This window comes from Octopus bimaculoides, chromosome 5 (assembly GCF_046866305.1).
Source record: "Octopus bimaculoides isolate indiv1 chromosome 5, ASM4686630v1, whole genome shotgun sequence".
NCBI lineage: Eukaryota > Metazoa > Mollusca > Cephalopoda > Octopoda > Octopodidae > Octopus > Octopus bimaculoides.
Window position 1 is genome coordinate 46,812,696 of NC_142932.1, and position 18,385 is coordinate 46,831,080.

General features: G+C 32.4%; 1 protein-coding gene across 3 annotated transcripts in view; it reads right to left on the reverse strand.

The window, feature by feature from the left end:
• The window catches only part of LOC106870492 (osmotic avoidance abnormal protein 3), a 906,658-nt gene that overhangs the window by 200,022 nt on the left and 688,251 nt on the right, over nucleotides 1–18,385 (reverse strand). For all 3 annotated transcript variants that reach the window (XM_089352196.1, XM_089352197.1, XM_089352198.1), the window contains 2 exons: nucleotides 9,254–9,369; nucleotides 2,544–2,650 (listed from right to left, as the gene is read on the reverse strand). In XM_089352196.1, coding sequence (XP_089208322.1) covers nucleotides 2,544–2,650; nucleotides 9,254–9,369 — 223 coding nt within the window. The remainder of the gene's footprint in view (nucleotides 1–2,543; nucleotides 2,651–9,253; nucleotides 9,370–18,385) is intronic.

Consider the following 18,385-nt stretch of genomic DNA (forward strand, 5'->3'; position numbering starts at 1 on the left):
ATAAGTAATTACCAATCCAGGGCAGTGGATTGATAAAATAGAACATTGGACAAAAACACTGCAGTACTTATGGTTCTTTGTGTTTAGAGTTCAAATTTTACCAAGCTTTTACAGGCCAACGATAATCTCTGAACCATCAGAGCAACCCATCAAACCTGCAATTGGTCAGTGTAGGTAGATAGGGTTACAATCATCATGAACAATAAATAGCAGAAGCATGTTGAGTCTTTCATGCAACTCTGGGTCAACAATGGCTGAATGAAAATATATAAATACAATAGCACTGTTTGAGCCAGAAAACTTATGTCCTATCTTTGTTCCTTATGTAACTGTGAGCTTCCAAAAACTAGTGGAATTTAAAAACAAAACCCTACTCATAAAACAGGTAAGGCCTGATGATGGGAAGAACCTCTTATCTTAAGAAGAAATGTTAATGAGTTTTCATCCAACCCATGCCAACATAGAAAAATGGTTGTAAAATGAATTAACAAGTAAAGAGAAAGAGATAAATCACGTAATAATGTGTGATACAGGATACAGGAATGGGCAAGTGGTTAAGAGGTTTGTTTTGCAATCAGGAACAACAAGCTTTCATCCCACTATATTATATCTTGGGTGTCTTTTATTATAACTTCCGGCTATGATGCTGCGTGTGAGTGTATGCTTGTATTTGTGTACATTGTATCACTTGGTGCATAGAGTTGAGTCAATATACATGAGGGACTGTAACTTTCAAGCGGAGGCAGTGATACAGCTATACGAATTTGGGTTTGCATTGAGACATCAAGAAGCATCCTTATAAACAATGATATCAGCAGGCTCCACATCGCAAGAAAGAAGCTTAATATCAGTCTAGGTATCATGTAAGTATTTTGAGAAGTCACTCAGACAGAATCTGCAAAATAAGTGTGGCAGAAACAAGTATATCAACCAAGTGCTCAAAAGTGAAGGGAACAACATTTTACAGATCAAGAGTTCCATGCAACACCAGACCAGCTGAACAAGTAGTGAGCCACAACAAAAACTAAAAAAAGTTTAAGCATGGCTATATTTCGCATAAACTTGAGTATGATGCTAATATCAACAGGTAGTGTAGCCTCTCTTGAAGATGTGATTGATACATTGTGTTACAATTTGAAAGTTATGTTGTGGCATTCTAAAAGCAGAAGGTAGCTACAAAATACATGCTAAACAAAAAAGACAGTAAAGCACTTAAACATTCATGAAGCAACCAAAACCTGTGCTTAAGTAGCATTTTTTGTAGAAGATATTATAGATATGATGAACATATTCCCCAAAATGTCATCAAGGTACTATGTTCTAATGTGATATGATGTTACTAAAACAATATACAATGCCACCCGCAGGAAAGACAACCTGGAATAAATATAAGTATATTTCTGATGTTAAGTGCATGTATACATTAATAAGACACCTGGCAGTAATTTAAAAGAGATTTTAGCTCCTAAGGGCCTATAGTCCTCTGTAGAGACAGTGTATGCACCCTTAGCCACAAGTTTCATTTACAATATGGCAAGGTAGCTTCATGGCTCTCTCTGGTTTACGATAGTTTTTTAAAACGTTTGAACAAATGGTTTTCTATAAAAAATTCATGTCTTTTACCAGTAGCCAATTGTAAGGTCTTTTCCTGATGCCTTCTCATTATGTGATCCACCAGCAAATTTTATCTTTGCCCAGTCTCTTACACAACAACACTAATGGTCATTACTTATTCAATGTCACTTCATTCTAATTCTACATGTGACTCTGTCTTCTTGCTTGCTTGCTTGCTTGCTTCATTCATTCTCTTGCTTGATGAGGCTGGGGTCATTCCAGGTAGTGGTCCCAGAGACGTTATCTTGTGTAGAGCCAACTGGGTCCAACAGTGCTCTCAATCACTGGCAGTCCCATACCAGTCCCTCTGCATCCTGTCTTCTCTCCAAATAAGGTAACATCTCCCAGATCACATTCTAAAAGATTTCCACGATAATTCTTCCCCACGACAGTATGTATGAAGACCACTTTAGTCACACTCTTTTTCTTCTTTGTCTATTTATATGTGACAATTCAAACTGAACATTAACTGCCTTAATCGAATAAAACATCCTGAATAGTTTTGGGCACTAGCATCTCTCATCATACTAACTAATAAATGTGAATGAAATGAAAATCATGTGAAATGCTAATTAAAAGATAGCAAAATAAAGATTATATAATCATATAATTATAATGAGAAGTGATTAATTACATAATTAGCTTAAGAGTATTTAGCTTTTGGAATTTTCTTAATATAAATTTGTGGCTAAATTCAGTAATATATGAATAAGAAAGAGACAGATGTTGATCATATGGTGATTACTTTTATCACCAATTATATCACCATCACAACCACAACCACTAGCGCTATCACAACCAGTACCATCTCAACAACAACAGCCATTGCCACGATAAATTTTCTATTTGCAGGTTACCCTTCTGGTTAATAACATTTGTCTTCCCAAATGAAATAGTTTCCTAATTAACTAAGGAAGCATCATAAATACCTTCTTTTGTGCCTTTCCAAGTTTTTTGGTTACAGCCCTCAGTTCATCATGAATGTTTTCATATATGTCAATCATGATATAATCATCATCCATGTTTGCTACAGCCTCTGAAATAGATTTCATTGACTACATTTATATATATTTAGCATACATATATACACATATATAACATACATACATACATATATATATATATATATATATATATATATATAGCATACATATACATACATATATACATATATATATATACACATACATATATATATATAGCATACATATGTACAACATATATATATATATATATATATATATATATATATATATATATATATATATATATATATATATATATATAAGTAATATTCATAGCCACTTAAACATGGCTGTCCGTTCGAAGTGACTACAAATATTACTTATCAGTACAACTACTGTGTTGATCTCTTAAAGAGATTTTACAACTAGCATTTTTGCTTGTTATACATTTTATATATATATATATATATATATATATATATATATATATATATATATATATATATATATATATATATATAAGCAGATATAACATACATATATATATATATATAACATATATATATAAGCAGATATAACATACATGCAAATATGTATACATATACATACATACATACATATATATATATATATATATATATATATATATATATATATATATATATATATAGCTTGGCAATTTCAAATATATATTTGCAGATAGACAAAACTCAGTAGAGCATAAATAACTTAAGATAAAGGTAATACAAGGAATATTTTATGCGACTAGGCCTGGAATTGGTTGAATATGAGTAAAATAAAGAAAATAAGGCATATGGGTATCAATAAATAGAAATAGTTGATGATGGTGAGGCTGACAATACATGAATACATACATATATACATACACACACAACACACACACACACACACACACACACACACACACACATACATATGCACTCCTATGTACACACACATACACATATGCACACACACACATCATCATCATCATTTTTAAGTCCACATTTCCATGCTAATATGAACTGAATTGAACAGGTCCTTTTCAATACAGCACCTCAGCATTTGTGGCATTCCTTATATTCTTATCAAATGAGATTATAATTCTAAAAATTAAGGAAAGAGTTTCAAAGTCATTCCAAGTTCAAAATCAAGTTATTGATAATTGTGAAAAGACATTTTGGTACAATCTTCTGTTTATATTTGGAAACATATTCAGATCCCTAAACAACAATACTGATTTGTTACATCCTAATCAGTTCCCAATAGTTGTGATGTAACTGTAGAATAAAAGATAGATGTCTGTTAAAAGGAAATGATCAGTGTATGCCTGTAGTTTATAAATGCACTGTAAGAAATCAACTATAATTAAATATTACATAGAGTATATAGCAATTTTTTATGAAAATTATATTTTACTAGCAATGCACCCCAGCATTACCCAAGTGTTATGACCTTCAGCCACATTGTATTATATAAATATATATATATATATATATATATATATATATATATACTCAATTTTTTAGTCAAGTGGAAAGTATGCACCACACACAATGCACTCCAGCATTGCCCGGGTCATTGGTAACAATAACACCACAATCAACTGATATTGCGGTACGTGTCTCTGATAAGGAAAAATTGATTTCAAATTGTACCAATCAGTGAACACAGTGTGCATCCCAACCAATGAAGAGACACGTATTGTGGGTGGACTCGTGTGTATATGACCTCAATTTGCCCTTGCATAGATGCACGATGTTGTTATTGTCTTCTCCATCACACCACCTATGTTATAATACATGCTCAACCACTGTGAAAAATAGGGAGATTGTAGCAAAATCCTTACGAATTTTGTGTCTTATGGAATAGATAATAGGCATGAATATATACTAACAACAATGAGCAACTTTGTATATATTGGGTTGAATAAAGAGAAAAATGTTAAAAGCAAAAAAAAAAAAGAACTCAAAAGGTTTTAATCATTGCTTCACTTCTTTAACACACTTGAATGAATAGAGGCTCTTACTATGCTTAATCCTTGGGGAAATTTTATTGAATTTAAACCTGAGAACGCACCTTGGGCATTCCTTAGTCATTTTCCATTGACAAACAGGGTTTTTACTCTTTGTACAATGCTGCATCTTTTGACACTACAAATATTAAAATTGGCAACGTAGATTAGAAGCAAATCCAAATATTGCCCGAAAATGACCTCAAAATTGTGCAACCCGACCTTGTTTTTGAGGTTTTTTTGAGGTATAAAAGAGTTGTTGCACAAAAGCCATATTTCATTTGGTAGCCAAAAGATTACTGAATTTTTTGATACCTCATACGTCAAAATCAGTAACTCAGTTTTTGAATCCATAAGGAACATACGCACCACACACAGACACACACACACAAACTCTGTTCTATGTATATAGATATACTATTATTCCTTCTCTAATGTAAAACTTAAGAACTCAATCTCTATGGTTGAATATATTCAGTCTAAAATCTAAAGGAATAGATTATAACCTGGTACGGTCTATCTTAAATTCTGTTAATATGCAAAGAGGACAGGAAGGATTGTCTTCTATGTATACAAAAAGCACTTGAGATCTTAATAGCTGACTGCAATTTATCATTAAGCAAATGAAATTGTTATTCAGTGTAACCAAAAATTTCCTCGGACATTTAGCCATTACATAATACAAAATAATCATAAGGTTAGGAGTGAAGAAAAAGTAATACTCCAATTAATAATAAAATAAAGTTGTTGAATGTGATGACAAAGGATGACCTTTTTGATTTAGTTTTAATATCTGTTTTTAATTTCAACTTTATTTTAATTTGATTATATTGGCAATTGTGTCAAAAAGTGTTGGTCATAACTGGATAATGGAACATAAAATCATGTTTAGATAGTACTAAGGATATAATATGATAAACTAAAGATTTTATTTTGTACACCTTTCCTTACTATAATTATTTATTATTTACTATATGTTCTGAGGAGGGTGCTTGAGTTTGAGGTAAATGGACCAAGAAAGCGAGGTAGACCAAAGAAGAGATGAAGGGGACAGGTGGAGGAGGAGATTGGTAGGGTTGGTTTGAGAAGAGCAAACCAACCCTTAAATTGGGCAAGATGTCAAGAGGGTGTGAGGGCAGTTGCTACAGCATTGAGGTAGATCCAGCCACACCCATTAACAGGGACAAAACCTGGATTTAAAACACTGGATGATGATGATGATGTTTGTCAATAATAACTTTTTGCATTTAATTCCTATTATCATTTTACTAAGCACATACAATACATGGAAACCATTTTTACATATACATGTTTAAGTATATTTTACAGTTTTTATCCAAGATCAACTTTTCTACTAAAAACAATAGCCTTTTGACCTTATAGATTTAGTGTCCACAAGCTTCTTACGATGACATAACATTCACTTTGGCTTTCAGATTTAATTATGGAAAGACTATATATCCATATACCTATTTATCCATCTTCTCCACTCACTATTACTGGAATGGTTGTAGGATGGAGTCTCAGGTACCTCCTCCATAAGATCCTTCAGAAGCAACCATCATTACGCTTTCTGGATGGATTCTCAAACATGACCATCTGAGACTATGGATATTATTCAACCATCTCATTTTTGTTCTGCTCATAGGTCTCCTCCAGGTAGGCTTGTTTTGAAGAATCTGTATTGTAATTCTTTCCCTCAACATTTTCATCACATATCAATAGTACTAGAGCTGTGAGCTCTCAAGAACTATATATTTCTTTATTATAAATTTGGCAATCCATGTGCAAACCGTTTTCTGTAACCATTTATGTTGTGAGTTCTAATACCAGTTAACTTTATTTGTGTAAGTAGTTTTTTCTTTAAGGCCCTAATTGTTGATAATTTGATTTTGTAATCCCTTATTCTCTCCAATTCCCTTTCAAGCCATTTAATTTAATTCATTTATACTTTTTATTAAGATATCCTTACAACATGATTCTTACATCACTGCCACTTGTCTTATATCACTTGTGGTGCTTGCATTCTGTCACTTGTCAACATGATATAATTATCTGAACTAGTAAATCATAAACCTTTATGTATTTTGTATTTTAACAAATTTTACATTTTGTAAGGTTATAATGTTAAAGGTTTTCAGGTACTCATCAGTAAAATGTAGTGAGTTAAGCAATAACAATCTACTGTTTTATCTAAGATGCTACAGGCATCAGTTAAACTGCTTAGTATTACTGCTTCACCTTAGTGTTAAAGGAAGTTATTGCAATTCAATATTACGGATTATCATGTAATTTCATTGACTTTACATCATCTTAGCTAGCTCTAAATCCATAGTTGATCATTTTATATGAATGAATGTTAATGTTTTATATAAAATAATGCTGAAATTAATTTTCGAAATAATCATGAAATCTGTTAGAAATGATTAATTATAAACTAATAACAGTCTCTAATGAAATTTTATCAATTCAAACCAATTTTGAATAAAAAGACTAGATTGCTACACAATTCTTTGATGTTATTCAAATTAGCTTAATCCACATCTCAAATCGGTTAAGGAATTGACATTTATTCATTTACCATGTCTCAGTAATACCTTCATGATTATTGGACCAATTAGTATGTCTTTTAGTCACTTCTCCAGTTTCATAAGAAAATGTAAAGGTCAGCCAATAAATAAAGAGGAAATTTTCAGTGAAATATATTTGAGAATCTCGAAGATTCATTAATAAAATTTCCTTTAAACAGTCCAGGTTCTATAACAGGCACTTTTTTTCATATTGACATTTCTTATTTGGTCTGATTGCCTATTGCTTAGATTCCTTTATTCTTCATCTATTTATGATTTTCATATTAATGAAAGCTAGTCAGAAGTAATGTATTTAATTTAAGATTTCTATTTTAATGATACTTCTTATTCTTCCATAAAATGCACATATAACCTATTTGGCATATTAAAACAGAAACTTTAGAGAAAGTATGTGTATTTCAACAGAATTCTCCTTGTCCATCACCACAAGCATTAACAAAATAACAAAATGTTTACATGATCACCTAACCTCCTCAATATACTTTCATACTGTACAATGACATCTGATGTTGCACTTTACTAAACTGAATCTCAAAATAATTATGCTATTAGAATTGTGGATTTTGCCAAAGCACTCAACTAGCTGCTTGTGAGTTGTAGGTTTTAAATGATACCACTCAAATTTTATGGAAGCCCCACAGTGTAAATTGTAAGCTCTCAACAAACTATGTATACAAAACAATTTAAATTTCCCATCATAACTTTTTATGCTAATTCTCACTTTCCATTACCCAACATAAAGTCACAAAGCGGTTTATCAATTAGTGGTACCTTCAGTCAGGAAAAGACAAGCAGTTGGTTCTGTTTATTACACATGCCCAGGGAGTAGAAATATTATTTAGACTTAACCATTCTCTAAATACTTGTCTTTCCCTAATGAACATCCATTACAAGGGAGATAATAATCTTCTTCTCCAAAACTGACACTGTTGGTTATGATGATGAGGTTTCCAGTTGATCCAGTCAACAGAACAACCTGCTCATGAAATTAACGGGCAAATGGCTGAGCACTTCACAGACATGTGTACCATCAACATAGTTCTCAAGAAGATTCAATATGACACAAAATGTCAAGCACTAATCATTTTTACTAGCTGAGTGGACTAGAGCAATGAAATAAAGTGTCTTGCTCAAGGACACAATGTACTGCCAGGAATCAAACTCACAACCTTATGATTGCGAGCCAAATACCCTTTACCACTAAGCCATGTACCTTCACAATTTCTTTCTAATATTTAGTAGAATTAGAAATTTTATTCAAGAAATTATAAAGAAAAAGATGCACACAATTCACATAAATGTTTTTTTTTGTCAACTTAAAGTTCCTAAAATTTCTAGTCAGTGGTAATCATGTACAGTACTATTTCAACCTTTTTAGAAATCATCAGCATGATACAAACTGGAATCTGTTAAACATTTTATGAAGCCAAATATTTCTTTACTAAAAATATTTAGAAGGAAAGATATTTAAACAAAAATAATCTTGGTACCCATTAAGAAATTAATTCATTTTCCCATTCCAAAATCCTGTTGGATCATCATGAAGATTTCAACTTGCATTTCTAAAGACTTTAAATAATTCTAATGAATGTAAAAAATTTAAAATTCCAGTAGATTCTAATATTTAAATTCAGCTAGTTTAAAAGTAATGAAGTGCAACAAACAGCCCTACAATAAAACTAATTATTTTCAAAATTTCATTATTATTTATTAGGTTGTATGTAGCTTCAATAAATACAGTTTGATGTATAAATCATGCTGCCTCAAATGCAAATATATGAAGAAAATACTTAGCAGTTTTTCACATTGCATATAAAATAATAGATAAATTATTTTTAGACAAAAGCTTGTCTCAATCTTATTAAAATTCATAATTTTCTAGTTCATACTATTATAACGTTTTGCAAGAGATTAAAGCTCTAGATTATTACAAGAAAAATCTTACACACTGGAAAACAAAAACAAATATTTAATAAAGAAAAGAGCACATGTAGAGATACAGTGGTAGTAGAAATGTTTATAATAGAACTTTAAAAATCACAAGGATGCAGGAAAATACTTCAAATTACCCGCAAGTTTTCTCTTTCTCTCTTCAGCGAATTTCATTTTTTTCTTCCTTCTCTCTTTTACTTCTTTGTTGTTGACATTTTCCCCACCAACCATTTGTTGTTGAAGTACAAGCAATCTGAAATAACAGAGAGTGTTGTGACAGCTACCACCATTGCCTCGGGAATTAACTTAGCATTTGAGAGAATGGCAATAGAAACTTTAGGAGAAGTATACACATACACACATACATATATACAATATATTCACATATATATATATAGAAATATCTGTATATATGCATGTATGCATATATAGGTGTGTGTATACATATATATTTGTGTGTGTGTGTATACATATATATTTTTTGAAGTAGAACACACAAAATAAGACAAAAACCACACATAACAGGTAAGTCAGTTTAAGAGAATGAATAACCACTAAAAGCTCAAAAGAAGAGCAAAACATGGAAAGACAAAGAGAATTATGGGAACATCTTCAGTTCAACATTATCATTAAAAAAATTCAAAAATGAATAAAATTCAAATGCAACTGTATTATTTATTATGTTCAATGGACAAAAGAAATCTGGAATTTTAATAAAGCCATTTTGATAAATTGTTCTTACAAAGAAATTGAAAAACTTTATTTTTGTAAATTAAAAGTACATTCAATAACATCAAAAACAAAAGAAAGCAAAAATTCTTTAGATTGAAATGGACAGGAGTTGTCAATTTGTGAAAACAACATATGTGTGTGGATTAGAATTTTACAACTTGTTCTTTCAAATGGGATTTATAGAAAACAGAACATTGTTCTAATGATTGTGCAGCTTAAATAAAACTCAACTGAAAGAATAATGACAAAAACTACACTGTAATAATCACTTGCTATTTTAGAATATTTTGAAAACTTAAAACACTTTTCTAAGTGTTAAGTGACTGCAGAAGGTTGCATGCAAGCATAACTCTATGCACACATCTTGATGTTATACAGCAGGGCATCTTGCAAAGTATACCACTATAAAGTTTAGTATATGACACTTTTAACATTTCACTGATCAATAGTTTCAAATATAATAAAAGTAATTTAAAATCTATAATCTCTGTGAGATTAATTTTATCATTTTGTAATTTCCACAAGAGTTACTATATATGACTATGTATTTGATGCAATTTGAACCTTAATTCTACCCTTCCGACATTAGCATGAGCCTCATATGAAAGTATAAAAGCATAACCATAACATTCTATGAAGCTAAATATAATTTACAAATTTAGAAAAATACCTGCTGTATGCTTTATAGCAACATTTCTGATATATTACAGTATATCATTATACATACCATAAGTCAATTAATAACTGGCAACATGTGACTTGCTGTAAAATAATTGATACTTCTGTGATATCATGTGAAGACACACAGCCTAGTGGCTAGAGTGTTACACTTACAATTGTGAAATTGTGGCTTTGATTTCTGAACTGGGTGTTATGTTTTGTTCTTGAGCAAAACACTTCATCTCATGTTGTTCTGTGATCACTTCGACATCTGACATGTAGCATATTGTACACCATTACAGGCAATGTCGATCTGATAGAGGAAGTGAGATAATGTATAACACAAATATTTTGTCACTATAAATAAATCAGCCATGCAGATTGTTCAGCAAGAAATTGCAAAACTGTCTTCTTCAGACTTGAGAGACAACCATTAAACGATATAACTAGTATTAACACTACATCAACCAGGTATATTAGATGTTGATAACGATAAGTAATTGGCAGTGTTTTGCGCCTATTTGAAATGTATAGGCTGAAGTTTAATAAAGATTGTGTTGCTTAGTAATGTGTTCTACTGGACGCTAGCATGGCTGTTAAAGGAATACTGAGGTGGCATCAACGTTAAGTGCCAAACTACTCATATAATGCCTCAATAACAACTGGAATATCATTTTCATCAACAAGAAGAATACTTTATAACTTTCATAACCTTTATATAATTAATTGTAGGTAACTGTAAGTTTCAAGTGTTGATTTTAGGTTCAGCATATATTAAAACATGTCACAAAGACATATGTTTGCATTGTAAAAGTTTCCTATACATTAAACAAAAAGCCAACACTTATAACTGGTGTGAAATAGTGCCAAATAGTCTTAAGTAGTGAGTATAGTTCAAAACTTATATTTTAAATGTAATCTAAATTCTTGAGAGCTGGAGTTCATCTTTATATACTCTCACCTTATACACTACTATATATATAAATATATATATATGGAGCAAATAATTCACAAGAAAACATAATTCACATAAAAATAATTTGCTAAGATATCATTGACTCTGTTATTATCTAGTGTAACAATTCAAAAATGATAACAGAACCAATAATATAGGCGATTGCAGCCCCCCCCCCAAAGCATTGAATAACTGAAGGATTAAAATTAATCAAAGGACATACTAAGTATGTCTACTTGCTGGAAATAACAGTCAAAACTCTTATTTAAGTCACCAAAATACACAAGTAATAACTACAGAAATCAACCATCCAAAGGCAAATGGGCTAAGAGAATCTCCCGGCATACATTCAAGTATTTGAACTCATGTGGACCGGTTTCTGCACTGGCAAATAGCCTCAGCTTCCTCAGCACATGTTACCATGATAGAGACCTTCAACCTGTCGTATTGAAGTCTGCGCTTCAACTGGTTTGTTTTGTGCCAAAATCATGGCAGCTACCAGTGTGAAAATAATTTCGATACACAGTATGGGTTGGGGGTCTCTATGTTAATTTTTTATGTATATTATTAAATAAAGCAAGAAAACAAGGACTTACATAATGAAGTTATATTGGACATTGCTAACATCTTATGAATCCAATTCATGTTCACTGCTAACAGAACCTCCTTTCCATATTCTGTCATCACAGATGATTTTGAAAATGTATTTGAAGTATAAGTATTGTATTTAGTTTAAATATTTTATTTCTAAGAAAATTCCTAAACACTCTAAAGCATCTGGTTTCCCTAACAACTGCCAACCAGGTTAAGAACCACTGGTAGAGGAGTTCCTTTATGTCTGTGATGTAGCTGATGTTTGTGACAGATATTGTAAGGCAGGGGCTGGGGGACTTTTTAAACAATTACCCCAAAATATATTTATTTACGCCAATGTTACTCCCTTCATTTGAAAAAAAGAAAATCATAGATACTGAGAATTAAAAAGGTTTATTGAATCTATTTATATGGAGAATACAATTATGAATATAAACAAGTATAAAACAAATGTGATAAAATAATTAATACCCTCATTAGGAAACAAAAGGATTTTTCTAGAAACTTTTCCACTTCAGGTTTTGAAGAAATGATATTGTTTCATTTTTATTACAATTACACCAAATTGGGAAATTTTGATGCCAGAGCAATTTGAATACAGTCTTCAAAGTCCAATTGATTACTCTGCTTTGTTTTTATGTTCATTAGAGAGGAAAATCCTTGTTCACAAAGGTAGATTGCTTCAAAAGGCAGCAACTTTTTGACTTCCTCCTCATTCCACAGGAAAAATTTCTGTTGTGACAAGGAACATGTTATTTATATAATTTTACTTATCTTTAATGAGTTCTCATTACCACCAAGAACTTCATTTTTACCCCACTTGGGTAATTTAACCCTGGTTTGCCAACCCCTGTTGTAAGGAGATTGTTATTGAAGGTAGACATGTTGTTGTTGTTGTTGCTGCTGTTGAGTTGGTGGTGGTTGTGATAAGCTTGTTGCTTAGTTTCAAGTCAGCCTGACTAAGAAGATATAACTAAAGGAATTCTAGTTGTGACCATTCCATTTTTTTTTCCATAGGCACAATGCTTTCAGGTTTAATCTATCTAAGACTACACTGTCCATTTGTGTTCTTCCATTTTAAAAACTGTTATAGTGTGATCTAAGGAGGATTTGACTGTTATTTCTTACAGGTTTAGCCAACATACAAAAGCTCTCTCACTGGCTCAAAATAATTCTGTTAATGAAAATGGTGTAAAATTCTTATACACAAAATATATCATCACTCTCTCTGCTTCTTGAGTTGTTCTGGGCAGCTGTTCTGCTCAAAAGGCCTTCACTGCCACACACCTAGTAGCTAGGCCTTCAGCCTTGCCCCACCAGTTTTATAGCCTTTCCCTCAGCACCCTTGATAGCAAACAATTCAATGTGGCTTTGTAGTTTTTTAAGGAGATGATGAAGCCAATATGCATGTCTATTGAGACCCCACCCCAAAATTTGTCATTCCAGATTACCAAAACTAATGGCAAACAAAGGAGATTTGTCAGTATTCTTGGCTGTAATCCTCCTATCACATCAAACACATATTATAACATTATGTATGGAAAGTTGAGTGATACACTGGCTCAGCTAGCTTCTTTGCCCAATACTCAGCTTTAAAACTAGGTACATGGTTCCATAAGGCCTGCTTTAAACTAACAAAAGAGACATTTCTCCACATATCAGCCAGGGCTACATCTAATTATGTGTTATTCTAAATTTTTGTTAGTGTATTATGTTTTGTCTTGTTTTTTCTTTTTATTTATTTATTTATTTGAGTGGTGATGAGCTGCACAAGAACTCCTGTTCCATTTTTGGCAATGCAAAGATAGATATCCTTTCTCAACTCTTACTGTTGGGTGATTAGTCTTGGCAGGGACAGACTTCAAGCTTGCAAAATCCAGTGAAGCAAAATGCTTCTCAGTTTGCTGGCTCATGTTTGTTATGTTTGTTATTAGCAGTGCTGACAGACAAAAAACTGACAGTTTAAGCTGATTGTTTTTTCATTAGATAAAATTTGCATACATTTTTATTGTTATTGCTGTTGTTTTTATCATCATTTGTAACATGGCATTGTTATCTGTAAAATTGTTATTTTTTCTGCATAATGCATGTTTTTTTGTCCCTCAGTCCACTTAACTTTTTCTCTGTTTTAATGTTTTCTACACTGTTGCATTCATTTGACTTTCTTAGTGGGAGTTGTTTCACTCTGGCTAGTAGCCATCTTAGGTTGAATTTGAACACAAGACATTGTTTAAAAGTGTCCTAAAATAACATATTTTGCATCGCCTTTGGTATGAGAGTTATCTCCAGAGTGATCCAGAAGTGTTTGTAAAGAAAGAATTTGCAGAGAAATGCTTTCTATATCTTTTACTTCATTTAAGCATGTGAGAAATCGAAATTCTGCAAGGTGTGCAAAAATATGCACATTAAACTGTGTTGAAACACAATAATAATGATTATGATGTTGATGAGTTCTTTCATCTGCCACAGGAGATCAGATAAAGGGGACACGACAAGGACAGTTTACAATTTGTGTGAGGGTTCACATAAAAGATGAGAGGAAGAAAGGAAAAGGTGGACAATGAGATAAAAAATATACTAGTATACAGGATAAGTGTACAAATGGATGATGCAGTCCCCCTAATGCAGGAAAGCTTCTGAAAACATTTACACTTGCCGTACATGCACACTAACATTGCACATCCACTGGATGTTGTCTTCATCTCATTCAAGCCTTCACATATCCACTGCTGTCACAGTCCATGTTTTGCTGTCATGTAGCATAGCTGTCCACACACAAGCATCGTATCATCTGCCTTTCAATCTGAAGGGGTGGCCATTTGTGGGCAACAAAGGTTATTGCTCTGTGAACTTTGCCCAGCCAGTTCTTATTCTAGTAATTATGCTTTCAGACCAACATCCACTGCTGCTAATTTGGTCGACTAGATAATGAAAGCTATCTACTACTGCCAAGGTTTCCCCTGCACATTTGAGGGAATCTACTTCCTGCACATCCTTAGTGTTCATGTACCTGCACATCAAACACACACAAAGACTACTTTCTCTATTGACCTTCCTGTGATTCCACTGTACCACTTATGAGTCCATAGCTTGCAATGAGTACAGCAAATGGAATTTCTACCAACACCTTTTCTAATAATAATAATAATAATAATAATAATAATGATGATGATGAGGATTTCATTTATTTGCCACAAGGGCGAAGGGTGAGGGGTCAATACAAAGATAGACATAAACTGTGGTTATTTACATATAATGAAAGGATAAAAAAAAATAGAACGTAAGTGTATACGGTATACACTGAAAAAGAAGGGACGTATGCATAGCATACAAAGGTTTGAGAAAAAAAAGGGCAGGGAGGATAATAGAGCTGTAGCTCTCCTGATACAGGAAGGCCTCTAGGGATAATCGAGGAAGCCCACTGTCTGAGGCTTTTCTGAAACCCTAGGAGCAAGTGCCCTCTCCAATTCCTTCTCTCCAACTCACAGGTCACTCTTGCCATTTTCTCAACTTTCACCCACCTTTCAATAAACTCACTCAAGGACAGCACTTTCCTCTCCACTCTCAATTTCCTTTCCAAGTGAAACTTGAAGAAGTCTATGAGAGCTCTTAGACTGACACTTATTTTGAACCTGTTGAAGGCACACGAGATGCCGAAATATATTGTTCAAAGCGAAAATAAATAAGTTACTTTCGAGTTGCGCTTTTTGTTATTAAGTTGGCCTTGATGATGGATTACGTCAGCTATGTTTACCTTAGTGATGGATTGTGTCAATCGTATACAAAAGTAAAGAACTCTTCTCTTTATCTAATAATAATAATAATAATAATAATAATAACATTAATAAAAATAACAACAATAATAATAATAATACTTTCAAGTTTTGGGACAAGGCCAGCAATTTTAGAGGGGGATAAGTTGATTACATCAACCGCAGTGCTCAACTGGTACTTATTTTATCAACCTCAAAAGATAAAGACAAAGTCGACACTGGCAGAATTTGAACCCAGACCGTAACGACAGACAAAATACCACTAAGCATTTTGCCCAGCTTGCTAACAATTCTACCAGCTCGCTAACGATAATAATAATAATAATAATCCTTTCTACAATAGGCACAAGATCAGAAACCTGAAATTTGAGGGAAGGGGATAGTTGATTACATCACCCCCCAGTACTCAGCCAGTACTTATTTTATTGACCCCGAAAGGATGAAAAGCAAAGTCAACCTTGGTGGAATAATAATAATAATAATAATAATAATAATAATAATAATAATAATAATAATAGTAATAATAATGATAACAATGGTTTCAAATTTTACCGCAAGGGCAGCCATTTTGGAGGAGGGGATAAAACGATTACACTGGTACTTAATTTATCAACCCCAAAAGGGTGAAAGGCAAAGTCAATCTTGGGGAAATAATAATAATAATAATAATAATAATAATAATGATAATAATAATAATAATAATAATAATAATAATAATAATAATAATTAATGATCATAATAATAATGACAGAGGAATGCATTTGATTAAATTTACCCTAGTAATGGTAGTCCTTACTTAATTCACTTCAGAAAGATTAAAAGTAAATTGACCTTGAGGTATTTGAGCTCAGATGTGAAAAGAGTGTAACACTAAATAAAAACAATAAAAAAATAAGGCCCTTCATTCAGCACTACCGTTTCTACTATGCACCATCTTCCATAATAAAGAATTTTTTTTTTCATAGGTACAACACCCCATATACTGAGCGAAAGATCTACTTGATTAAATCAACCTAGTACCTGACATGCACTTAATTTATAAAATTCTCACCCAAAGATGAATATGAAATCAAAGCAAAAAGAAATATAACAGAATGTTGCAAACCATTTTTTTAGTTTTATTTTTATTTTTTCACATTCTTCAGATTCTGTAACCTTTTCTGTTTTGGTAATAATTCCTTCTACTATAGGCACAAGACCTGAAATTTTGTGGGAGGTGACACCAGCGCTTGACTAGTGATTATTTCCTTGACCCCCAAAGGGTTGAGAGGCAAAGTCGACCTCAGTGGAATCTGAACTCAGAATTAAATGAGTCAGAAGAAATACCATTAGGCACTTTCTCCAACATTTTAATATCTCTGCCAGCTTACCACCTTAATAATAATAATAATTATAATAATAATAATAATAATAATAGTAATAATAATCCTTTCTACTGGAGGCAAAAGGTCTCAAATGTGTTGGGCAGGAGACTAGTCGATTACATCAACTCCAGTGTTTCACTGGTACTTAATTTATCGACCCCGAAAGCATGAAAGGTAAAAATCAACCTTAGCAGAATTTGAACTCCAAATATAATGATGGATGAAAGGCTGCTAAGCATTTCATCTGGCATGGTCATGATTCTCCCAGCTCACTGCCTTAATAATAATAATAATAATAATAATAATAATAATAATAATAATAATAGTAATAATAATAATAATAACTTTTTCTAACTTAGGTAAAAGGCCAATAATTCTAAGGTGATGTGGTTAATCAGTATCATCAACTCCAGTTCCTGACTGGTACTTTATTTCATCGACACCTAAAAGGATGAAAAGCAAAGTTGACCTCAGCAGGATTTGAACTCAGGGCATAGAGTGCCTAAACATATACCACAAAACATGTTTTTTGGGAATGCTATAACAATTCTGCTAATCCACTGCTCTCATTTTCCTCATAATAATTCTTTCTTCGATAAGCACGAGGACTGAAAGTTAAACACAGAATGTAAAGCTACAAGAAATGCTGCTGAGGATTTTGTCCAGTGTGCTAACGATCTGCAAGCTCACCATATTCTTAATAATTCTTTTAAATTTTGGCACAAAGCCAGAAATTTTAGAGGAGAGGGTCAGTCAATTACATTGACCCCAGTACTTGACTGCTACTTTATTTTATCAATACTTAAAAGGAACAAAGTCAAAACTGACCTCAGCCGAATTTGAACTCAGAATATAAAAGAGTTGAAATTAAATACCACAAGGTATTTTACCAGATGTTTCAAGGTTTCTGCTAATGATTATAATAATAATTGTTTGTCATAGACATAAGTCCTAAATTGCAAGGAGGATGTTAGTTGATTAAGTCAACCTCAGTCTTGGTTGGTATTATATTTTATTGACCCCAGAGGGATCAAAGACAAAGTTGACCCCAACAGAATTTGAACTCAGAATGTAAAGATCTAGAACAAATAAGGCAAGGCCTTTTATCCAATGTCCTAATGATCCTGCTAATTCACTGTGTTTACTGTTCCTCAAAGATGCCTTTGCTAATAGAAAATATTTAAAACATTA